Source organism: Canis lupus, chromosome 8, assembly GCF_048164855.1.
Source record: "Canis lupus baileyi chromosome 8, mCanLup2.hap1, whole genome shotgun sequence".
Taxonomy (NCBI): domain Eukaryota; kingdom Metazoa; phylum Chordata; class Mammalia; order Carnivora; family Canidae; genus Canis; species Canis lupus.
The window spans coordinates 9,511,399-9,538,761 of NC_132845.1; the positions used below are offsets into that span (position 1 = coordinate 9,511,399).

General features: G+C 38.1%; 1 protein-coding gene across 1 annotated transcript in view; it reads right to left on the minus strand.

The window, feature by feature from the left end:
• The window catches only part of ADGRL4 (adhesion G protein-coupled receptor L4), a 110,196-nt gene extending 83,106 nt beyond the window's left edge, over nucleotides 1–27,090 (minus strand). Inside the window, exons 1-2 of the mRNA XM_072834195.1 lie at nucleotides 27,001–27,090; nucleotides 23,866–24,015 (exon numbers count right to left, since the gene is read on the minus strand). Of these exons, the coding sequence (XP_072690296.1) occupies nucleotides 23,866–24,015; nucleotides 27,001–27,022 (172 nt within the window). The 5' untranslated portion in view covers nucleotides 27,023–27,090. The remainder of the gene's footprint in view (nucleotides 1–23,865; nucleotides 24,016–27,000) is intronic.
• Between the last annotated feature and the right edge of the window lie 273 nt (nucleotides 27,091–27,363).

The following is a 27,363-nucleotide window of genomic DNA, read 5'->3' on the forward strand; positions in this document are numbered from 1 at the left end:
CTTACAATAAATTTTGATTTTTTTTTATCCTAATTATGTAAGACTAGATAATTTCAATATCGTTGTCCAAGAAGATACCTAGAAATGTCAGATACAATATGACAACGAAAACAAACCTACTGCTAAAGCTACAACTGAGCATACTACAAAGTAAGAGAAATCCTCTAGGGACAAAAATAAAGAGAAAGACACAAACTAGGGTGTAAAACCAAGTCTCAAACTACTTTTTAGGAGTGATGATCCTTAACGGCTTCTCTGGCAGAGGAGATAGAAGTGAACCTGTGCAAGATGGAGCCGGGACTGAAATAATTGCTTACTCTCAGGGTCACAAATTCAGCGATAGGATAGACTTTAAAAAGGTCTTCACCAGAAAAAAAGAGGTAACACAAAAAACTGCATGTCCTGGCTTATACGACGTGGAAGGAAGAAGGTCATTTCAGGATTCATGACTACATGTCTGTAGCTACAGAAACCACCGGCTGAAAAATGAGTTGCAAGTGATTCTGAGGTGGTATTAAGGAGGGCATGGCAGCTGGAGAAAGCAAATGAATATTATTCCTTCACAGAAAGACCCTTGACACAGGCACTGCAGGATTCCCACACATAGAGACTGGTGAAAACAAATTATACAACTAATACTGAACACACACACACACACACACACACCCCACCATTAGTGAGGACCAGCAGAAAACAGCAAGAAGCAAATTTAAGATGTTTCACAAATGGAATTCTTGGGTGCAAAATATAAAATAACTATGTTTAAAACATTAAAGAGATGGAATTCAAAACATGTGATAGCAACAAAAAAGGCTCTATTAAGAAGTATTTAAGAGAGTTTGAAGAACAAAATAGAAATTTTAAAATAAAAAAATAGTTGAATTTAATAACTCAGTGGACTGTTACACAGCAGTGTAGATAGATATATTTGTAAAGAAAATGTTGATATACAAGATATGTCTGAAGAAATCACCTAAGTGGATCATATGTAAACAAAGAGATGGAAAATTGAAACAAAGTTTGATCCATGAAAGACAGAGCTAGAATATTCCACTGGAATTCCACAGAGCATTAATGAGGGAGAGTCAACATTTTGAGAGGTGTAGGTAAAAATTTTACAGAATCGAAGACAAGAATGTTTCAATTTGGCAAATACAATTCCAAGCAAGAAAAATGAAAGAAAATTTAAGCCTGGACACATCACAGTGAAATTATAGAGACAATCTTACAAACTGATGATCTTATGAACAGTGTTATGGACTAAATGTTTGCATCCACAAAATTTCATATGTTGAAGTCCTAATCTCTAAATGGGATGATTTAGAGTTAAATCTAAACTGGGGATGGGGCTCTTGGGAGTTATTAGAGTTAGATGAGATCATGAGGGTGGGACTCTGGTCTCATGGGATCAGTGCCTCTAAGAAGAGACATCATAGAGCTTGCTGCCTCTCTCTCCCTTTTTCTGCCATATAAGGGCAAAGCAAGGTGAGTGTCTTCAAGTCAGGAAAACAGTTTTCACAAGAACCTGACCTTGCTGACACCCTGACCTCAGACTTTTAGTCTCCAACACTATGAGAAAATAAATTCTTGTGTTTAAGCCACCCGGTCTATGGTATTTTATTCTGACAGCCCAAGTGAACTAATACAGAAAAGATAGATTACTATTCAGAAAAGATAGATAACCTACAAAGATGGATGACAACAGACTTTAAACAGTGATTACTAGAAAGTAATATATCATATACCTTCAAAGATCTTAGGGAAAATTATCTGCTAACTCCGAATGTTATATAAATTAGAGAACAAGAAAAAAGATCTGCAGCTAAATATATACATAAAATTTGCCACCAAGAGTAAACCTTAGGGCAAAGAATATCGACCCCAGAAGTCAAGAATGGTAGACAGGAAGGAATGGTTAAAAAGGAGATGGATAAATAACCAGATAAATCTAAAACAATATTACTACATAAATAGTACACTCAAAAAGATAGTAGACTAGTGGTTTAGATCATGTTTTATGGAGCTGGCCTGCCCCTGCCTTAAATTCCATTCAGTCATTAGTCAGTTGGCTGATAATATATCAGCTTCCACATCTGAAAGACAGGTGTTATGAGGATTACATGAGTTAGTATAAGCCAAGACCCTAAAACAGATCCGGGCACGGATATAAGCATGTTATAATAACTCCTATTATTTTTAGTATCACCACTTTTATTAAAAAATAACAATGACTAATACAAGGAACAAAAATAATAGCAAACTAAAATACTGGACTATAAAAACAATTCAGACAAGAGATGGCTGATTGGTGTTGAAATATTTAAGTTCTTATTTTTTGAGAGGGGCATAGAGATGCTAAGTATCTTTGGCTTGTTTAGTTAATTACACAAGCTAAAAATTAAGGGCACTACTAAAAGAAAAGACACAGAAAAGGAAAATGTCTGCTAGGACCATCTGAATAAATTTTGAATGCAGCCATCTAGGCAGGAAAGGCGTGTCCTCTATGAGAGGTAAAAGTTAGGCCAGCCTGAATCTTTGGCGTGCTACAGCCAACACCGGGAGACACAGAAAGGGGTGCACAGAGGTCTAATGAAAAGACAGTCTGACTTCAAGACAGTATGTTCATGCAAAATTTTCAAGTATATAAGAAGCTGTTGGACATTTTCAAATGTACAGGAACACTGGAAATGCAGTAGCCAGAAACTCTTCTTGAAAAAACATCTTCAATGATAAAACTCAGCTAATTAGAGATATTTTTAAATTCCAGAAATGGAGAATCGATAGTGAAAATTACTCAAGGGAGGCACTAAAACCTTTTAAACATAAAATCAAGACAGAACTTCCAGGGGAATTGCAGTGGAACAGAATATCAATAGCATAAGCTTTGACAAAGTAAAAATAGTATAATCAAAAAACAAAACAAAACAAAAAACCAAAACAGGTGAAAAGGGAAGGGAGAAGGAAGTGTTACTATGATACAGATTCATCTTTTATAGCAACGAGCAAATCAGTACTGTCTGAAATTAAAATGAATGGTTAAAAAAATGATCTCAGCACTCTGATTCTATTTTTACATTTTTTTCCTTACATTTAAAGTTCCTTTAAAGTTTATTTCTCTTGTGGCTAAAAATAGAAATCTGCAATCAGCAATTCTTTCAGTTTCATTTCAGTTTCTTTTTCTTCTGTTAACTTCCAGGAAAATGAGAGTGGGCATCTTTTAGTAAAATAATAATCTTACTGCTATAATAATCTATTTATCTATCTATCTATCTATCTATCTATCTATCTATCATCATCATCTATCTATCATTTCCCTTATCTATAATATCCTTTTATAGGCACCCATAAAAGATCCACAGAATACTGTTCGTTGAATACATAAAAGCTAGGGTAGAGAGATTTGAGTGATATTTTGCTTTGTCCTTCACGCTTTTTAAATGGCTCAGAATTCTTATTGTGAGTACATATCACACATAAAAGCAAAGATGTTATTCTAAAATAATCTTTTTAAACAACTGTAAACAACAAACTACAGAGTTTATTCCTTATTTGATAAATTTAATGGCAGTACCTTAATTTTTACCTTTTAATTGTTTTGCACAACTAACATAATATGCTTCCTGCAATGGTAATTTCAAATTTATTGGTAGCTATTATATAATCTCTCGTTTCACAACTAAATGAAGACAAAAGATAAAAATTACACAAGACGAACATCCTCTTAGACTGTGGAAGATATGAATGGCAAAATTTAAACAATATATGAAAAATATGATTCACATTTAAGTTTTTATGCAGCAGACTAATGATCACTTTGTTTTCTGGCAATGAAATCTACAACAAAAATGTTAATTTTTTAAAAAGCAGTACATGTTATTTTTTCCTCTCATTGAAACTTTCAAAAGCTGACAGATAAAATAATATGTTGCAACTAATAAAATAAGATTGAGATCCAAATGCAAACTGTTTCTACTCAAATTCAAATATTTTCCAAGTTGTTGACTCATCATAACTAAAAGCAGCTGGTGTCCTATTCAAAACGACTGCAAACAATCTAAGTTAACACCTCAAAAGATTATCGAGAATAGAAAAAAAATATATCTTGGCAAAGAGACTGGATCAAGAGTCTAAAAATGAATATGACCATAAGGGAGGTGTTCTGTAGCAATAAGATGCTTTGAAGGCACTTTAATCTCAATCCATGTGTCATGGAACAAAATTAGATAAATTATGGCACAATGGTATCATTTAAAAATGATATTTTGGAAGGAGCTGTCAGTTCTATTTTCAATAGTAAATTTTCAATTTCAGATTATTTTTTTTCATCACCAAGAACATAACTTAAAAGTAGCTGTCCATCTCAATATCTAAACAGAAAGCACAATAATTATATTTTGCATGTATGATTTGAGACAGCTAGACAGTAGACATGTGACAGGCTGGCCATCACTTGTCAAAGAAGACCTCATCACTACCAGCCGTTTCCAAATTACCATGGGGGAAATGCAACCTGAAGTGTGTACAAAATGATCCACTGGAATACAGGAAAAAATATTAATATTTCTTCATTTATTTATATCTTTTCCTTTTTACGATTCCATTTTGGGATCTTTCATAATATAGTGTAAATATGATTAGTAAATGTACATATACTGGATGTGCAGTCTGCAAAATTCTAATTTATGGCATAAATGCAGGATCCCCCCAAAATAACACCCTCATTGACCTAAATGGGATTGATTGCCTGGCAGTTCTAATTATTTGGTAGTTATTGCACAATACACTGTTCTGAGACAATTCTAAGGGAATGTTCAATCAGTGCTGGTTTAGGGTACTACTATGGATTAAATAATTGTGTCCCCACAAAATGCATATGTTAAAGCCCTACTCCCCATTGTGATGGTATTTGAAGGTAGAACTTTTGAGGGGTAATTGGGTCATAAGGGTAGAAACCTAATGAATGAGATTGGTGTCCTTTTGAGATGATGAAGGGGCTAGAGTATTCCCTCTCTGCCCTATGAAGGTACAGAGAGAAAATGGCCATCTGCCAAGTGTTCTCATCAGGCACCTAGTTTGCAGGTACCTTGATCTTGGACTTCCCATTCCTTAGAGCTGTGTGACAGAGATGTTTGTTGTTTATAGTCCATCCACTCTATGATATTTGTTAGAGCAGTTTGGACTGATTAAGACAGAAATGATGATAATTATCTACAGGAGAACATAAGGAACATGGCGTAGCTGGAACCATCATCTGGCACGTTGCTCTAGGCACTGGCAAATACTGCTTGGTTATTTTATGGGGATAATTTCTTTGTTGCTATCTTTTTCAATACTGCAAGACTCCTTTCATTTTCCTAGACAAACCACATTTTTTCCCCACCACGGAAGAATTCGAAATAGCATGCTAGAACGCTCTAGATGCCAAACCTGTGTCTGTGCCTACATGTAACGCAGAATCTTCCTCTGCTCTGTACCCTGCACTTAGCCTGGGGTCCCTTTCCTGAGCTTGATTCCATCCGTTTGTGTCTTAATTGAACCTACTCTTCTACTTTTTTTCCTTCATCTATTTTTTTTCTCTAATCAATTCTTTTTTTTTTTTTTAAAGATTTTTATTTATTTATTCATGAGAGACATACAGAGAGAGGCAGAGACACAGACAGAGGAAGAGGGAGAAGCAGGCTCCATGCAGGGAGCTCAATGTGGGACTCGATCCTGGGACTCCAAGATCACGCCCTGAGCCAAAAGCTGATGCTCAATCACTGAGCCACCCAAGTGCCCCAGCAACTGTATTTTTTTTTATGTCTATAATTCAGAAATATTGACAAATTAGAATGAAAGTTGCAAAATATATTAGAATTAAAAATAACAAATTTAAAAGTGAAGAAATTTAAGATATAACCTAGTCCTTTTTTTTTTTTTGCCAAATTATAAAATGGAAAACAAACAAATGCAATCATATCAAGGGTTTAAACACTCTATTTTAGGACATTTTAAAAAAGTTATATTGGTCCTCAGCTCTTTGTTAATAATTCTGAAATGACAGGTTTAAAAAAAATGAGAGGAGTATATTCAGTCTTAGGAGATCCTAATGGATCAAGTGCTAAGAAGTCTGTTTTGACATTAAAAAAAAAATTAGTTGATATTTAGTTTCAAAAGGATACCTTTTCATTCTTAATCAATTGAATTTGTATTTGGTCTTCTTACTTTTTCATTTATTGGAGAATTTTCCAAGAAATTACAGAGTTCAAATACAATGAATAAGTATTTGGTCATCTTGGGTTGACACAGTTAAGCTGTAATCAGAAATGTTGTTGAACTAAATAAAGGTGTCTTGACATATTTCCATTCAAATCTATCCTTATTCGGGATGAGATATATTACACTGATGAATGCTTGGACAACCATGGAAGAGCAGAATCATGAGAGAGGAATTCCAATCATTACTCTCAACCAGTTTCTGTCAGTGAGCACACATCACTTTCCCCAGGCACTGAAATTCCTGGTAAGTACTGTCCTGTGAGGTTACTCTATGGTTCCGTGATTTCCCTCAGAATTTAAGAATCTACTTGGAGATTATATTAAAAAGTAAGACATCAAATTCTTATCTTTGAAACAATATTGTACAAAACATTGAATCCTTCTACTCTGCAATATTACTTTCCCTCATATTTTTCTCAGAATGATCTAACTCAATGAAAAATAAATCTTATTATATTTAATAACCTTATTACATATATAGTGATCTTATATGTATGCAAACATATATGTTATATATATACTTCTCTATTCTATTAAACTTGATGACAAAGTATCCTGCAAGTCTTTTTAAAAATTGCATAATAGTATTTAAAAAAAACTACATATATAGAAATACCTATTTTTCTGTGTCTATTTATCTTTGTATACTTCAAAATAGCTAATTTTAGGGCAGCCTGGGTGACTCAGTGGTTTAGCGCCTGCCTTCAGCCCAGGGTGTGATCCTGGAGACCCGGGATCAAGTCCCATATAGGGGTCCCTGCATGGAGCCTGCTTCTCCCTTTGCCTGTGTCTCTGCCTCTCTCTGTGTCTCTCATGAATAAATAAATAAAATCCTTAAAAAAATAGCTAATTTTAGTTAGAGATTTGTTAAATGAAACAAAAATATGTAGAATTTGATAAAGCTGAGTGAAGTAAGTCAGTCGGAGAAGGACAAACATTATATGTTCTCATTCATTTGGGGAATATAAATAATAGTGAAAGGGAATAGAAGGGAAGGGAGAAGAAATGTGTGGGAAATATCAGAAAGGGAGACAGAACGTAAAGACTGCTAACTCTGGGAAATGAACTAGGGGTGATAGAAGGGGAGGAGGGCGGGGGGTGGGAGTGAATGGGTGACGGGCACTGGGGGTTATTCTGTATGTTAGTAAATTGAACACCAATAAAAAATAAATTAAAAAAAAGAATTTGATAAAGGATTTGTTCACATTTTTATGTAAGCCCTATTTCAAGCAATAAAAAGGCTGAGGAATATTAACATATTTGTTAATCAATAACAATAAACCGTCATAGAATACAAGATAAACTTTACTGAGAATTTATACTTTTTAAATGTTTCTTTCTATATTTTATTAGGTTCTGTGTCTCCAAAGCTGAACATTTATTTTTATTTTTAATTTTTTTAAAAGATTTTATTTACTCATGAGAGAGGCAGAGACCTTGTTGGTGTGTGTGTGTGTGTGTGTGTGTGTGTGTGTGTGTAAGTTTTTCCTCAGACAAAGCAAGTCTAAAATATAAATTAAGGATTAATAAGCTGTTAACAAGTGGTAGTAACATGCCCTGATTGCAGATACGTGCTGAAGTGCACATATGTGTTGCTGTTGATGGGGTTGGAGAAAAGCAGAAGAGCGTTTTGCTATATACGTGTAGTGTCCGCACAGAACCTAGCTGCCTAGATGATTTAATCTGGCTTTCTGAATGGTTTGGGAAAGTAGAAAGAGAATGAACCTACCAAAACCAGTTTGGCAGAAAGTGATGGATGGCTTTAGATTAATAACAGTTATCATTTACGGGGGTCTTTCCACCCAGCCAGTGCCATAACTAAGTGCTGTTTTGGTATCACCTCCTATAATCCTCAAAAAATATTTTGATGTTGACAAAACTATTTATATGGTGAAGATGTAGAAACTGGTCCAAATCTGATTGTGGATAAATGACAGAATCAGGATTTAAGCCAATGGATGGCTTCCTCAGAGGACTCTGCTTCTTTCATGGCCCTGCTTTCCATAAGCTATAATTCTACTTTTGAGCCATCTTGGTTGAAATTGTGAACAGTGTCTGAATCTAAAAAGTCGAGGCCCATATTTTGAAAGTGGGTCTCCATTATAACGTTTCATCTTCTGAAACCAACTTCAAAATAAATTATAGCCATTCCTTTTCTCTTCTATATTTATTATCTGTACTTGATATCCTAGTTTTGAATACTTACCATATGTCAAAATTTTATTCTAAATTCTACTCTTTAAATGTATCAAACATTCATTTTCTTTTAAGTGTTGTTATAAAGATAATTTATTTTCCATAAATAGAGTAATAAAACTACAAATATTAAGGCATTAGTAGTAGCATGTCCTTGGATCACAATGTATGAATCGCTATAATCTTTTATTAAAACTGTATCACCAATAATGAACAAGATTGAAGTTTTCTTATCATAACAATGAAATTAAGTCAGATTAACTCTATACTTATTTATTCCTAAAGCGACTACCTGATTTTTTTTCCAAAGGATAAATATAAAGAGATCATTGACTATAAAACAACAATTAATGCCTCTACTGAAAATTTTCTGACATATTTGTCTACTAATAAACTGAAATTCAAAGTCCAAAACACATTTAAAAAACCATTCTTCTCCACATGGTATTCCATTATGAAACTGCAGCAATGAACATAACATTAGTTGAACAAACATAACACTATAATCAAGCATCTGCTTGCCTTCCTGCATTGCATATACAGCAGAGATTTGTTGTAGTTTTTTTTTTCAGTATTCTCAATAGGTTTCTGTGTTTATACAGGTCCAGGAATTATCTTCAGAACTTATCCTCCATATGGCACCAGGAAATGTGGCATAAGAACCTTTCTGACACAAAGGATATACAATTCTTTTATTTCAAAATATCACAAAATTGCCCTAAATACAAAACTGTCAAACAAGTGTTAGAACCACCTCCACCTCTGTTTAATCTCATCAAAATTGATTTAGTTGTCTGTATATGTTAACTCCGATTCTCAAAAAATGCACAAAGACCAGCACATTTCTTCCCTCAAATTCTAAATATAAAACACAATTATATTTTTAATAGTAAATTATTTAAGACTTAAGTTGTATTCTTGTTAAGCAGAGGGCCAACGGTGTGAAGATACTCCATAAACATGATCCAAATTTTGATTCTTACGTTATATCCACAAAAGAGAAATAAAGTAGAGATGTCCCCTTTGCTGATAATTCTGTATAGATAAGTGATCTGCTTAGTTTAGTTTAAAGAATCTCATGGGGATTATATATCTGGGCACTCTTTTGGGAAGATTTTCCAAATTGCACAATTTAAGTCTTGTCTGCAATGCATTTCTTCTGTGCGAGCACAACCTGAGTCAATACTTGTTAAGTAAGCTGATATTTAAGTCATATAAAAGGCACTGATAATGTAACTACCTTCATTCTATTTTAATATCTTAAAAACTACATTCTAAAATTTGTGAATAATATCAATAACAACCTTTATTTATGCGCATATGCTTTCTTATTTTCGGTTTTATAAATATAGACTTTAAAATATTAGGAAGTATAAATTATTGGATTTAATTCGTAAATAAGATCACTCTTAAATAACTTAAAGCGCTCCACCTTCAGTATCGTAAGCCAACTAGAAAAAAGTAGTTTCTTCCTTATATGAGTAACAAAGTGATTAACTTGCCAGTTCAATGCGAAAGAGTAATATAGGTTCCACGTACGTATGGTTTCTTAAATCTAGTCAAGACACATTGCCAGATATTTCAATTAATGTGTAGCAAGGTCACAAAATCAATTTCTTATCAGCCAAAAACACTCATACAGTAAATTTTATTTTCAAACCATAATCTCTAAATTAAATCTGTGTACCCAAAAAATACAGTACAGAAACTCAGTCATTGGGTTTTCTCCCTGATAGCATTTTCACAAATGGCACAAGGCTTTGTATGCTATATATAGCCTACAATGTTTGGTTAGATTCTAATCTTCCTACAGAACGTCATTATCTCTTTCCATGGCAAATAAAGGACCACAGTGTTAATTTCCTCCTTCAAGTAAGTACTAGGTTTGAACAGTTCTCACATTCTATATTCCGGCAATTTATCTGGGAGTTTTTAAACAATTATAAAGAGAATCTCTGAAACTAACCAGACTTCTTGGTAATAGAAATTAATGATCTAAACACAAAGTTGTGGGGAAAATCATGTTAATATAGAAAACAGCAGTACTTTGCAGTTAATCCACATAAAGGCACTTTGTAGGAATTGAGCTTGTCTGACCAATGACACTCAAGATAATCACATTTTTAATGAAAACGCTTTGACTTGAATATAAAACACCACATCTGTTAAATTCAGGGGTTGAAGTTCTTTCTCTATATTCCAATTTCTTAAACTGAATCTTTTTTTCTCCTAATATTCTCATTCTCACCTTACTCACAACTACATATAAGACTATAGTAATTTAAGTGTTAGTGCCTTTTATCTATATTCAGTGGCAATAGACCAAAATAGTTACAGGAACCATTTCAATAGTCTTGCCCCAATATTTTAATATTCAGAAAATTGCAATTTTCATGCCAGATGAGAATGCTGTGTTCTAGGTTTTTTAATACTGCGAATGTCTGAGATATTTATATAAGGGCTGTATCCACTACACAGTGGCATTTTCTCTTACAGCTGACTAACAAATTATACAAATCTACTGTAAATTCAGATCCTTGGGACCAAGATGATGTTTGATGATTGATAACATACAGCATATGAAACTGTATCTGAAGCAGACAGGAAATAGAAAATTATCTGAGATAATACATTTAGAGTTGTTCAAATCATTTTCCCCACAGCCTCCTAAACATGTAATCTTTTTATGTGATTTCAGCACTGCTAAATGGAATGAAAAGAATCTTTTCTAGAGCAAGAAAGTGAGTAACTCTTGGGAAGGTTAAAATAAATTATTCTTATCAAAACATTTTTGTAGATGGAGACAACATTTTCTTTATAATCTTTATATTTCGGAAGTATCAAAAGTCTAATGAGATTATTTAGAGTTATAGAAAATAAGAATATTTTATTTCTTCCCATTTCATGTGATCATTTATTCTATTTTAATCAAATTTAGAGCTTGATAAAAAAGCAAAATGAAACAACAATCCTTCACTTTGTACACATTAATGCAAAGAAGGTAAAACTTCATATTAAATATTTAACTAAAAAATAAACATGATTTCATGTAAAGTTGTACTTTAAAAGGTCAGCTCATTGGAAGAAGCAATAAATATGAGACAGGAGTTTTTAATAACACAGAGATTAAAATTCTTTTTTGCAATTAAAGAAAGAACTATCAAAGTACTAGTATGATTGAGAGTACAAATATCATTTTTAAGTGCCAATAATTTCACACTTCCTAGGATTTTTGTGAAAGAGCCATTTTTGATACATAAGACACTAAAGGAAATACCATAGTCAACATAACTCCTGGGACTCTACAGATGAAGATCAGGGAGCCTCAAAACTAGGGGACCATCACAAAGAATTAGTGTCTTTATTTTTTTTTTTTAAATTTTTATTTATTTATGATAGTCACAGAGAGAGAGAGAGAGGCAGAGACACAGGCAGAGGGAGAAGCAGGCTCCATGCACCGGGAGCCCGATGTGGGATTCGATCCTGGGTCTCCAGGATCGCGCCCTGGGCCAAAGGCAGGCGCCAAACCGCTGCGCCACCCAGGGATCCCAGAATTAGTGTTTTTAAAAGCCCTGCCTTAATACACGCTACTTCCTAATTCGTGAAAGTGCACAAAAGAGCAATAAGTAAGTTAATGAGTATCCATTCTTGTATAGAAGATCACTCAAAATGAAGTAGGAAACAAAGATAGTACGGAAAAAAGTATATGAAGATACTCGCTGATCATCCCTGCAAATTTTCCATCTGGATATAACAGTCTCATTATTTACAGCAAAATATTTGTGAAGATTATCTTATGTATGATCCTAAGACCAAGATAGCCTTTCACAATGTATAAAATTCAGCCAAATCTGAGTGCGGATTCAATCAATGGAAATATTATCTGTGATGTCTTAATACATTTGGCACAGGCAAGGAACAATAAAAATAGTGTGTATCAACCTGTCAGAATAGCCACTGAAAAACAATCCATAATATTTTATAGATTTGATCCAAGAAATTTTGGTAGTTTCCAAGGATACAATCAAGAATAAGAACCAGTTCCTGTCCCCAAACAGCCGTCATTATTGAGATACCTCCGGGGACTACAGAAAAGCAGGTAGACCCCATCCAAACTTACTCCAACATTATGTATAAATGTAAAGATAAAAAGAAATTATAAAGAGAACATGAAAAAAAAGAAACAATTATTCTTAATAGATAGAAATGACAAAACCTTGCAAAGACAACAACATGTGTCTTACATAATGAGTCTTGGTTTATAATAACCAATAACATGGAAAGTGCCCAGTTTCTCCCCTGAACACCACGTAATTGATTATCCTGTCCCATTTATTGAGCCTGACACAAAGCCACATTGATGCCTGTAAATACAGGTAACCCTCAGAGGGGAGAGATTTGGCTCCAGGTTTCCAGCGGAGAGACCTGGACCTCTGGTCAATGCCCTTCTCACCATCCCTGGCTCATCACATATTCGTAAACACACGATTATCAGCGTTCTTTCGGAATTGCAACACAAGGACAAGTTCCATTTGTAGCATTTTGTTCCAGATGTTTGTTAAATGGCGATCATAAAAGCCCATGAATCACAACCCACTTCCCCACAAAATGGATATGCACACCATCTTACTCAAAGGGGGTACACTCAATCGTGTAAGACAGAAACTAAACCTCTCCAAAAGGAGAGCAAATATAGAAATCAAGATTTGATAGCCTTGTTTGTTTTTAATGGTTCAAATGACTCTAATACAGTACTGATCTTGCTGATTACATTATATTTAATAGCTAACTCTTCAGCACTGCCATAAAGGAGGGCTCACTGAAGATTTGTCCAGAATTTCTTCCAATGGTGGAAGCCATTAGAGAAAACAAAAAAAATAAGTGTCATCTATGTGCCAGTCTCTATTCATTCGTAGCACCTGCCTAGAGAAGAACTTTGAGGTCCCATTCTGGCTCAGGAGGAAAGAGTATCAGGATGTGATGAGCATGAGTTGGAAGAAGGAAGGGAGCAGAAGGAGTAGATGAAAGCATTGCTTGCATTGGTCATGCCAGTTCCAGAGATCAGAATTTTAAAAAGCAGAGTCATGCAATGAAAAGTATACGGAGTATAGAGGCGAGAGAGTAAAATCTATACCTCTTTCACTTTGAGGTTTCAAATAAAGCTCCAAATCCAGGCTAGTTACCCTAAAATTGACTGAAGTGAAAATTAACTACAGTTCAAATACATGCCTCCCAATAATAGAATCAAATAGATTTAAAACTGGAAGAGGATAGTGTCCTAGTGAAATCTGCTCATTTCACAGAGAAACAGGCTCAGACGCACTGTGTGACTTATCATGAGAATTCCAGTCGAACAGGACTAGAATATTTATAACAAGTTTGGAGACCTTAGAACAGCAATATTTATGTCAGAGAATCTAGTAACTAGGGCATGACATACTAGGAAGACTCCAATTTATAGGGCTTGGTCTTACCTACTGGAATATAAGGGCATAAGGGATGGATCTACTAATGGGAACTTGAAAATAAAGACTTTGGTTTATTACTATTTTTTTTAGACTTTGGTTTAAAAATTACTTTATTTTTAAGATAATGATTAATACCACAGGATTTCTGAAATACACTCCCCTTCCCTTCCTTAGTCTCAGAAAGGAATTAAATGAAGCAGAGGTTAAATGAAAGTGGATAAGTGCAAAAATAAGGCTCAAAGTTTTGCTAAAAATGTTTCCTATAGTGGGCATCTATGTTTTTAGGCATCACGCACTCTCCTGATGGCAACAGCCACCCCAATGTCCTTTCTCGCATTCCGTCCCTATGATTTGCACAGGTTTTCACCCTGGGCTCCAGGAACTGAGCAGCCCGCTGATAAGTCAGTCAGTATATTCCATTATTATTTAAGGGCATAAAGCTAATAAACAACTTGAATGTATAAATAAAAGTGACAGGTTATGAAGTAAACTATACTCCTCTTTTATAGCAGTGTTATCAATCAATAGGCATTCCTCAAGCATAAGCTGAGAAGTGAAGGCACAAACATATTTAGTAGAAGATAGGAGGGAATTAGAAAGCTCTTTTAATTGAAGATTCATGTCTTTCTTGAGCTCTGTGAAATTGTCAGATCTTTTATTATTTCCTCTGCTAAATCTTGTCTGATCCTTTCTTCAATAAGACTTCTATTAAATGGATATCAGGTTCGCAGCGTGTCTGGTCCTGTTTCCTAGTTTTGTTCTCATATTTTTCATCTGAGCTTTTTAGTTCTGCAATACATTGGATATTACTTCTCAGCCCTTCTGCTATATATTATCAACTCGATTTGGGAATAATATTGATCAAATGATAAATAACATTTTATTGGAGGAGAAAAATACATTAGGTGTGTCTGGCAGGAATCATCAAAAAGTATTAGCCGGTGAATTCAGGAAATCACTTGGGAAAACAGACAACATGGGGAGACTGTATATGGGCTGCATATTAATGACATTATGATGTGAAAACCACAGATAAATCACACAATTAGGATCGGAAGTCACACGGGCTACCCTGTTTCACTTTTGAGATAAAGCATGGAAAGAATTTGGGAGAGGTCTTGGCACTGATGAAGGAAAAGATCACACAAGGGGGAAATTGTGTTATAAAAAAGGGTGATTGTGCTGAGCTGATCAGCTCAGAATATCTTGACTTATGGAGTCCTGACGTATCTTGCACTGATGGGTTAATACATTTTATATTTGTAGCTTTTCCTGTTCTATGTGTGATCATCCTGGTAGGAGAGGAAACCCAGGAATGAAGACTTTAGTCTCAATCTTCTGGTGATTTGTAAGCATTGGTTTGCATTACTGCCAACCTTACCGGCTTATTGTCTTGGTGCCCCTTGCTGCAAAATGAGAAGCACAGAGGAGGAAAAGGGTACGAGGAATTGAGCAGCAAAAAGGTTTTAAGATATATGGAAGAAGAAAGTATTTTGTGGTATGATAGTTCCTTCATACACAGAAGCCTATTTTAGTTGTTTTGTTTGTTGGATGCAAATCTTTCCAGAATCACTTGGAAGATTTAAGCTAGACTTTTCTCTTCAACCACTTTTTTCTTCCTAAAAGTATCCTTTTCCAGGCCAATTGTTCTATTTATTCATCTTTGTGTTCGTATTTTTGGCTTTTCTCCAATGACTGCTTATCCTTACGTGACCTTCATGTTTTTAATTAAAGAACAATGTTGATTATCACAGGTAGCTTGGCTCAAGTTCTGTCTGCCGGCCATTCCGACCCCTTTAGTGCAAGAGAGTTCAGAATTCCCCATAGGGGGGTGGGGGGATGAGGGGGAGAGAACAATTTGCAAACATTCTTCCAGGTAGCATAGATTGGGAAGTAAGACATCAATTTTTACTCTCATGCATTCCTTCCAGGCAGATGCCCACGTTTCCTTTGAGAGTATTTTTTCCTTGGCTTTACTTGGGATTAAACACCAATGGGGAATAAGAAGCCAAATCAGCTCAACCTCTGGAAAATAATGTCTAAACCAGTCACCGAGATTGCCACTCCCTTTCCAGGAAGAGGATAGGATTATCACCACAAGGAAATGGAGCCATTTTCATGGAAGCCTTCTCTGTGTACACTGGACTGCCTGCTTCGTGCCCCTGGATTCTGCTTGGAGAAGTTCACTCTTAATTTATAGACTTCTCATGCCCAACTTCCTGGCCTCCATTTCACTGGTTTTATTATCAGTCCACTGGGCTTTAAGGAGGTGGAGGTACATGAGTTCAACAATTGTATCTGATCTATGAGTTTCATCAAGATAATGAAACTTAAAAATTGTTTTCACTTCCTGCATTTATTCCTACTGTATTTTAAATGGTAAATACACACCTCAAGCTTTTTGTCTTTTTTATCAATTGTTTTGAGAGGGTAGTGGGGAAAAAAAGCAGATTCGAGGTAGGGAGCTAGAACGAAAACAATTCATTTTTGTCTCAGCGAGGTTCAGTTTCCTTGTTTGCAGACTTACTTCACAGAGAAGTTTGAGACCTGCAAAAAGCGATAGTTGGAATGTGTTTTCATGGGAAAATGATTTAATCTACAAATTGAGGATAATACTAGCCCTTATTTCAGAGAGCTGTTATGAGGATTAAATTCATAAATTTATAAAAATCATGTAAAGTGTGTAGCTTACAGAAAGCACTAGTCAACATCAACATTATGAGTCTTTTTGGTAAATAAGCTATAAATATGAAAGTTATTTAAATTAGGAAAAAGAGAAATAATAGAAAAATGGATAATGAGAAGACTGGATCATTTTGCTTCAGAAATAAGCAGGGGTTGGCTGTGAAGTATGTTGATGTCCTATAAAACTGGAGCTATCCCAGGACAAAGGAAATATCATCAATTTTGCCACATAGTTTCCAAACTTAAAATATTGATGAAAGATCGGAGCTAGAGTAAACAAAGCAGAAAATTGGGACTTGGTGATTTACTTTGTGGTATTGAAGGTGCTAAGTCTATCGTCCCTTTGCTCTTATTTCTACCAGTATTTTTCTTGAAAAGTGAGAGAGGATTAAAATGTATGAAAATTCTACATTTAGAGCAAAATTTCCATTTAATTTTAATTTCCTAGCATCTCCTAAAGATATGGCTAACAGAAAGTATAAGATGGCACAGCTGCCATGTTCACTTTGCATGCAAAATGGAAACTAATTCTAGAAAAACAATACCCATTTTTTATTAATGCCTTATCATCAGCACACATTATATGGTGTGTGTATATATATATATATATATATACACAGACACACACAACATATTTATACACACACACGTACACACACACACATTATGAACTGATCTTTAACCTGAGGTAAAAAACAAAAATGATAGTCTTCACTTTGAAAAAAAAAATCAGCACTGTAATATAATGTCAAATCAGATGGCAAATCTTATTTAGAATTGATTTAATACAGAATTTTGAACAATTCTTTTTGATTGTTGAAATTAGAACTCAGAGGCAATGTATTTATTTTAATTCCCTATGCTGATTCTAAATATGCAATGAATCCACCTAGATAATGCCGATCTAAAAATGCTTAAAAATAAATGAGACTTTCACAGGAAGAAAACTTTTTATGATATTTCATTACACATTACTTGGGAAAACCCAAAATCTATGTTCATATTGAATGGTCCTTTAAGATTTCAGACTATTTCTTACTTTATTATCTCATTAATTCTAATTATCCTGTGCGATAAATATGAGACAGGTGGATTTTAAAAAGTGATTTCTGAAACAGTCTGCAAAAAATGACATTGTCAAGTCAGATCAGGTAAATGTTTACTTATAAGACTGTGCAGTTGATTCGGGCACCTGGGTGGCTCAGTCGATTGAAATTGGGCTCTTGGTTTCTGCTCTGGTCCTGATCTCAGGATTGGGAGGTCAAGCCCCGCATCTGGCTCTGCACTGAGTGGGGAGTCTGCTTGAGCTTCTCTCTCTCCCTCTGCCCACCACACCAACCCCTGCTTGCATGCCTGCTTTGCTTTCTCTCTCTATGTGAATAAATAAAATCTTAAAAACAACAACCACAACAAAACAAGTGTGTAGCTCATCAGCAAAACTCAAATGACGTAAGTAGCAGGTGGGACCAGCACTTTCCTTTTTATTTGTACCATCCTTCATTTCCCTTCCACACCCTCTTTCTCTTTCTTATTGCAATCCTCAGAAGGAGGTGGCTCCTCCTTTTCAGGTAATTTTTAAGTAATATTTAAAGAATATTTGAACAACTGCAGGTGCTAGTTGGAAGAAAGGTACATAACATTACAGATTCATTCTTCCTTCAGATGTGATACACTAAAAAATTTCTTGAGGAATTTTTTTTTTTTTTGTAAAACAAATGCATTCTTACACACTCCAAATCATCTTTTTAGGTAAATGAATACTGATACAAACTTGAAAAAGGATAAACTCTGAAGTGCTTCTAGATAGTCAAGTAGAAGATTTGTTTAAACTGAGGTACATATTTCCTTGGGATTTCTTGTACTGAATGGAAAATGTAACCAATCTAAGAAGTGACAGTCTAAATTAACCCAAGGCTTACATTCCAGGATGCATGATTTCCATGAACTTCCTCTAAATAAATAAAATACCTTTGCCAATTCCAGAAATCGTTTTCCTTGTACTAGAAGTGTGACCTCTTGTGTCTGTTGACAAGAGGGGTTACACAATAGAGAGAACAAACTCTACCACAATAATTATGTGGGATTTCCTCAAAAATATGCATTCCATAAGATGACAAATTCCTTTAACATATAGGAAGAGATAAATAAAAGAAGAAACCATTATAAAAAACTTATAAAAACTTCCTTTAAGCTAATATTCTATTTTTATTTTTTATTTTTTTAAAGATTTTATTTATATTCTTGACAGAGAGAGAAAGAGCACAAGCAGGGGAGCAGCAGAGGGAGAGGGAGAAGCAGGAGGGAGCCCTAAGGGGGACTTGATCCCAGGACCCTGAGACCATGACCTGAGCCAAAGGCAGACACTCAACAGCCTAACTGACTAAGAAACCCAGATGCCCTAATATTCTATTTTTAAAAGGAGAAGGAAGAAAGGACTTGAATCATTTAAGTGTTGCTGGTCACATTTCTATTACAGAAATTACTAATGGTCATTTTGTTAAAATTTTAAAACTGCAGTTGCTTTTTGTAGGACATAGTTTAGATAGTACATCCGACTGTGTTAACTGATGACACATGACACACACGCACACGTTTTGTGTGCTTTGCATCTGTTCTGATGACGTTCGGTTTGCCCATTTTCACGAGCGTCCTCTATTACTAAACACAAACTGCTGTGGAAAGAATCACATGTCCTCAGTGCTTATCCTGCAGCCTGGACAGAACCATGAGAGCAGGATTGTTTTAATTAGTATTTCTTCCATATTCTGAACCCATAGACCATTTCTTCTTGGTACCTCTTAGATAGCTACCGGGTCACTGTTCCCTCTACATTTACCAGTGTCACAATGCTCTCTAGTTTATTACAATATCCTTCCAGTTGAATTTTACAAGCATATATATGGTTATTAGATAATGATGAAAAACTGTTTTTTAAGCATAGAGTATGTCTCCCTGAGTGCAGGCACTGAGATTTCATTATTTCTTATAAAGAGCTTGTGATGTTGCTCGTATTAGGCATGTCCCAAACTATGAAAGATTTGTATGCATGCGTACAAGCTGTCAGTTACAGCCTTCCTGACCTTTCCTATCCTCGCCTGGGTCAACTGCTTTCCTCCTCCCCACTTGAACTCCACCCAACTTCCCAAAACACAGCACCACTTAATAAGTTTGTATGAGAGTAGAGTAGAGAGTCTATCTTCCCCCCTACACACCCACACCCGCATCCTACCGCACCCTCCCCCTAGTTTTCGCTTCTCACCACTTCCAGCTCAGATTACTTCAGCTCAGGCAATGTTATGTTTCGTGTGTATAGAAAGATTCTTTCAACTCTTCCAACCTTCCTTCCCTTTATAAAACTTTCCTAATTACCCAGGGGAGATGGGATGTCTCACTTTTCAGATTTATAACTGTCCCCCAGAGAGTAACACCAACACCGTGCTGAGAAGCATAAGATAGAGCAACAATAATATATGCTTGGAAGACTAAAATAACTTCAATTTGGGGAAAATCTTGTCAACAATTTCAAAAGCCTTTAAACGTACCCCTAAATTTCTACACAAATACTTCTCCGTCTTGTGTCTTAAAATAGCCTTGTATAAGTGTGTAAATAAATTCCTCTTAACACCTCAGTAAAGTTGTTGAAAATAATAACTACATTCCTGTGAAAATGATACTGTTTTACCAATTTGGTTTAAAAGCCTATAATACACTAATTACGTCAGGTGGCATTTTTGGTAATCTAGAGAAGGTTGAGATCCCTAGGGTTTGAATCCTAGCTTTGTCACAATAGTCTTGGGACACTGGGAAACTCAAGCTTTCAGAGTCCTGCTTCTCTCACATCAAAAAGCTATGATGTGGAGCTCAATAGAACTAGTGATAACCAGTCTAAATGGTGTTTGTAAATAAAAGACAGTATCTGTACTTTTTATCCCAAAAGCTTATTAAGAAAATTAAAATATATTGGGTAGAAGTGACATAAACTATAGTGAATTGTACAAAGTACTACTGTTTGTATAAGTTAGATTGACCCTTGTTAATTTATTCTTATGCTACCTCGTGGGGTCATCTTCTCATATGTCCAATTTGTCATGTAAGTCAGCTATGTGATACTTGCCAATGGCTCTTCTTTGTTAAGAGAATAAAGTCTGTATCTTGACATCCCAACTCAATTCCTACTGTCCCCTCAGCCAATATACCCTGTGAAATATATCCAGCATGCAATACCTGGGACTCCTTCAAACACACTGCACACCTTAAACTCCTAGGCCTTGTTACTATTGATTCCTTTTGCCTGACTTTGTTACTTTGTCGATCTTAATCAATCCTTTTTATTCTTCAGTTCTCAGCCTAAATATCACCCCCACTTGGAAAGGTCCCCCTTCAGTTGGTTACACATGTCAAATTTACCTGTATTTATACATTTTATGCAATTGCATCAAGCCTTTCATGTAGTTCTGTAACTGTCCCCAGATGTCCTGGAAAACACGGCTGATTTCTTATTTATTATTTTAATCCAAAGACATAGTAGTATCTGCTAGGCAGAGGCCTTATGGTCAAGCATAGTGAGGAAGAGTACAGGCTCTGGAGACAGACTTAGGCTCAAAACTTAGCTCTACCACTTACCTGTTGCATCACTTGTGATATTCACTTTGCCTTTCTAAGACTCTTATTTTTTTATACATAAAGTGAGAATAATAATAGATGAAGGAGCTGTGCTAATTAATATCTTAGACTTAGTGCATGGTGGATATTAGCTACCTTGATGTGATGGTCATCATGATGATGATGATGATGATGATGATGATGAAAATAATAAATATTTGTTCAATAAAAAGATAATTAAATGAAATAAAGTCACTATTACTAAAACTTGTTTCTCTGGGACCAGGTTATTGAAATTCTAAATGACTTGTTCAAAACTAGCTCTTGGAACAGAGTACATTTAGTGAGGTATGGTTATTACTATAGCATTTACTTGGCAGGTCTCTGAGGGAGCCAAATTTGATGGAGGTGGGGAAGATGATGGTAATGATACCAAAAAGAAACTTTTATTTCTCAAGAAGTAGGCATCCTGGGGATCTCTGGGTGGCTCAGCGGTTTAGCGTCTGCCTTTGGTCCAGGGCTTGATCCTAGAGTCCTGGGATCGAGTCCCACATCAGGCTCCCTGCATGGATCCTGCTTCTCCCTCTGCCTATGTCTCTGCCTCTCTCTCTCTCTCTCTCTCTCTCTCTCTGTGTGTGTCTCTCATTGATAAATAAAATCTTAAAAAAAAAAAAAAAGAAGTAGGCATCCTGGGTAACAAAAGTGCAGTCTGGTTATTATTGACCTAATACCAATTTTAAAGAACGGTACGAAAAGATGAAGAAAGCCAAGACTCTTTACACCAAATGCATAACCTAGACTATTCAGCAGTTGAGAACACAATATTTTAATTCTAAAAAGCATATGAAATATGCTTATGGAAAAAAATGTCAAAAATCTATCAGTGGATTCAGGAAAGGTGACAAAGGTGAGAACCACTGTTTGAACAGTTTTAAAGGGGACATTATAAGAAAAATAAAAAACAAAGGGGACATTATAAACATCATATAGTGTGAATTATAGCATTCTTTAAATAAGGGACTTAAAAAGAACTTGAAAAGAAAAAAAAATGCTGTTACAAATTGTGTTCTGTGTGAGAAGAAATCACAGGCCAAAAGATCTTGAAGTATTTTTTTTTTTTTTTCAACAGAAAGTATTTTCTGCCCTTCAGCTGACTATTGACTTAGACAGCAGGGGAAACAGAAACAAAACAAAACAAAAAGAAGTGCCCTGGATAATGGGAGATGTGTTTAAAAAAATCATTAAAAAGATGATTATAATATATTTAGCTGCTGAAGGTCCAAATTGTGAAAAATTATTGATGTTAATGACGGTAATCATGACAGTTGAAAAGTATCTAAATAACAAAAAGGCAACACCATTTTTGAGCATTATGGTACAATTTGTAATGATTAGCGGAAAAGCACACTAATATGTTTGATGCAATATTTTGAAGGTCACTCGACGATCAACTTGCCATAATGCCATTAAATTAAATACACAATAAAAATCTAAGATTATTTATAGAAAGAATTTTGTAGTGCTTGTAGAATAGTATATTACAAATCCCGGCTGTATGTACAAGCAGAAACGCCTGATCTAATGCACCATTAAGCAACTGTAGCTGTGCTCTACATTTTTTAAACATTAAACTAATTATGATGAGGTTTAGTCTTACTATGTACTGCATATTTAATCTTTTTTAAGAGCCTATCAAATTGAATCACGAGATACAACTTGTTTACGCTATAAGCAAACACATGCAATATTAACAATGTACAATATCCTGGCTTAATTAGAAAAAGTCCATGTTATCTTAAATACATTTAGGAGTATAAAACCACACAGTTCTAATTTGAACTTGTCATTTAATTATATTTTAAAACTAATTTATATGACTTGGAACTATTTTCTTTCTTTTTTTTTTTTTCCTTCTTTCTCTCTCTGCTACACAGAATGTTTTTCCATTGACCCAGTTAAAACTGAGATTCTACTAAAAATGAAAGAGAATAAGGACAGAGTGAGGCTTGAGGGAAGAGGAAGAGTGGCAGTGGAAACCACAGATAAGAAATCACGGAGACGTGATTGTCAGATAGCGTTCTGTTTATCAAATCAGTGAGCTAAACTGAACCCTGCCAGGACCTTTTCTACTGTTCTTGCTCTGGACTGTAGCCTCAAGTTCTGTAAATGAGATCTACTTTTTTGGAAAAGAATATATTTTAAAAATCCCCCCCCCCCAAGGTATCATGCAGGTCTATAGGCAAAACCCTTGAATCTCTTAATACTGTCCTCAGATTTAGGAAGTCGTACTAAAGAAGGTCCCTGAAGGCAACATAGCAGTATAGCCTAGACTTGATGAATTCTCTGTTCTTTTGTTCCAGAAGGTACTGACTCTGCTCTCTGCAGCTCCGTTTTCCAGCTTCAGTTCAAGGACATTCTTTAATAGTTACACAAAAATAAGATATACACAGACTCCTCAAAAATCAGTCATAGAATATAAATGTTCAAGTGGGAAGTTCAAGCTTATTGTTGAGTTAATTAAGCTATTTGTTTTAAATCAAAACCCTGAAATCAGATAGTTTAATGCAAAACAATTTCTGGACAAGGAAAAAGCAATCACATCAGAATTTAATCTTACAAAACAATCCAAAAGAGGAAAACAATAAAGAGTGTTTACCTTCACAAATCGTGACACCATTTCCTGAAAATCCCATGTTACAGTAACAGGCTTCAACTCCATTCCGTACTTCACATTTTGCATTCGGAAGGCAAGGTGTCTTGGTGCAATTTTGAGCGTAGGAACAATTTAGCAAAATGGAAAAGCCCACTAAGGAAAACAGAGAAATATATCTTTTCAAAAAAAAAAAAAAAGGAAAAAGGAAAAAGAAAGAAAAAGTTCCCCTTCCCATTGTTGAGCTAGACTACATAACACAAGAACCCTTCTTTCTTACTAGATAAATGGATTATGAGAATTTCCCAAGGGAGTATTTAGCTAAATAACAGCACCAGAGCAAGTAGGCAAAAGGATTAGCATTTTCTTCAATCTGTGTTTATCAAATAAATCTCAACAAAGCTATAATGTAGTAAACAACCGCGCTCTAGAAAAACAGCATTCCTAGATCACTGGCCTCTTCACTCTGAGGTGAGATATATTTAGAGGGAACTGCATGGTTATATGGCAATTTTCCTCCTCTGGGAATGATTCTGCGAAGAAATCAAGATGAATTGATTGGTGGGCTCTTTTCAAATTCAAATCTGTGTAATTTTAAGATGAGGAGCAACATACCATCACATCCAGGAGGACAAAATGCAATCATTACTATTATTTTTTTCTGTATTCCAATGTTCTTTTTAAATCCTGCATTTCCCATCATAAAATGTAAGCTACATTTTCTTTCACTAGGGGAATTCAAGGTAAACTCAGTGTGTTGGTCAAAGACCCATCTTTGGGAAATGAACACCCACACAGATGCGACCAACACAATGAAGCAGAAGGGAGAACCCCACTGAGTTTCAGAGTCATTGGAAACGAAGCTGGACTGTTAGGAAAAGAAGGAAAAGCGTGGGTCGATCCTTTTTTACTGTTGTCCCTGGTCTTGGGTCTTCTCGAGGAAGGACAGCCGGGAATCCTGCAAGTTAATGGTTCGCAGAACACTCAAGACACATAAACTGTCCTCATCTGGTCACCAGACATTGCTACCCCTTCCATTGGGGATCCCGGAGTCACACAGGACTGCGTAGACTGTCGAAACCAGAATTAATTCAGCTTCACAGAAGGGATTTATCCTTCTGCACAGCATCATCAAAAAGGTACCCGAAAGGCACCCCGTCTGGGCTGGCGGTCCCCTTAGAATGCCAGGAAACCTCCCGCAAGTGTCACTGGTTTGGGTTTCCCAGATTTCTTGAAGGGAGATCAGAAAACAAACAAACAAACAAAAAGTCCACGTCTGAGATTTTGGGGACTTTGGGGGCTTTGGGGACTCTGGGGACTCCGGGGACTTTGGGGACTCCTGGGCCTTTCAGGACTCTGGGGACTCTGGGGACATTGGGGACTCTGGGAACTCTGGGGACTCTGGAGACATTGGGGACTCTGAGGATTTTGGGGACTCTGGGGACTTTGGGGACTTTGGGACTCTGGGGACTCGGGGGACTTTGGGGACTCTGGGGATTTTGGGGACTTCGGGACTCTGGGGACTTTGGGGACTCCGGGGATGTTGGGGACTCCGGGGACTTTGGGGACTTTGGGACTCTGGGGACTCGGGGGACTTTGGGGACTCTGGGGACTTTGGGGACTTTGGGGACTCTGGGGACATTGCAGACTTTGGGGACTCTGGGGATATTGGGGACTCTGAGGACTCTGGGGACTCTGGGGACATTGGGGACTCTGAGGACTCTGGGGACTCTGGAGACATTGGGGACTCTGAGGACTTTGGGGACTCTGGGGACATTGGGGACTCTGAGGACTCTGGGGACTCTGGGGACTCCAGGGACTTTGGGGACTCTGGGGATTCCGGGGACTCCGGGACTCTGGGGATGTTGGGGACTCCGGGGACTCTGGGGACTCTGGGGACGTTGCAGACTTTGGGGACTCTGGGGGCTCCGGGGGCTCTGGGGACTCTGGGGACATTGGGGACTCTGGGGACTTTGGGGACTGTGGGGACGTTGCAGACTTTGGGGACTCCGGGGACTCTGGGGACTTTGGGGACTCCGGGGACTTTGGGGACTCTGGGGACGTTGCAGACTTTGGGGACTCTGGGGGCTCTGGGGGCTCTGGGGACTCTGGGGACATTGGGGACTCTGGGGACTTTGGGGACTTTGGGGACTCTGGGGACGTTGCTGACTTTGGGGATTCTGGGGACTCCGGGGGCTCTGGGGACTCCGGGGACTCTGGGGACTTTGGGGACTCTGGAGACTCTGGGGACTCCGGGGACTCCGGGACTCTGGGGACTCTGGGGACTCCGGGACTCTGGGGACTCTGGGGACTCCGGGGACTCCGGGGACTCTGGGGACTCCGGGACTCTGGGGACTCTGGGGACTCCGGGGACTCCGGGGACTCTGGGGACTCTGGGGACTCCGGGACTCTGGGGACTCCGGATACTTTGGGGACTCCGGGGACTCCGGGGACTTTGGGGACTCTGGGGACTCCGGGGACTCCGGGACTCTGGGGACTCTGGGGACTCCGGGGACTTTGGGGACTCTGGGGACTCCGGGGACTCCGGGACTCTGGGGACTCTGGGGACTCCGGGACTCTGGGGACTCTGGGGACTCCGGGACTCTGGGGACTCTGGGGACTCCGGGGACTCCGGGACTCTGGGGACTCTGGGGACTCCGGGACTCTGGGGACTCTGGGGACTCCGGGGACTTTGGGGACTCTGGGGACTCCGGGGACTCTGGGACTCTGGGGACTCCGGGGACTCCGGGACTCTGGGGACTCTGGGGACTCCGGGACTCTGGGGACTCCGGGACTCTGGGGACTCTGGGGACTCCGGGGACTTTGGGGACTCTGGGGACTTTGGGGACTCTGGGGACTCCGGGGACTCCGGGGACTCCGGGACTCTGGGGACTCCGGATACTTTGGGGACTCCGGGGACTCCGGGGACTTTGGGGACTCTGCGGACTCTGGGGACTCCGGATACTTTGGGGACTCCGGGACTCCGGGACTCCGGGACTCCAGTCCCTGGCCCTGAATGCCGAGCTGCAGCGCCGCAGTCCCGGGAGCACCAGGTCCTGGAGCCCACCTGGAGCCCACCTGGAGCCCACCTGCCCCCCGCCCCCGCCCCCGCCCCGAAGAGCGCGGCCCGCGGGGACTCACCTAGGAGCGGGAGGCGTGTCATTGGCGGGGCCGCGGGGCTGCGGTGGCGCGAGTGCGGCGGCGGCGGCGGCGGCCTGGGCCCGACGGGCAGGCGGCCCGGCCCCGCTCGTCCCGGTGACGCCGCTTCCTCCGGACCCTTCCGGCCTCCGCCGCGGGGCGCGGGCCAGGGCCGTCGGGTCACGCCCGCCCCGGCCGTCGCGGACCCCGGGGGGAGGGAAGCCTCGACCTGGCGGCGGGCGCGCTCCGCAGGCCCCCGGGGCCCCCACACCTGCGCGTCCTGGGGCGTCCTGGGGCGTCCTGGGGCGTCCTGGGGCCCCGACTCCAGCACTCGGCGCTCCTTTACTTGCCGACGCATTTCAGGGG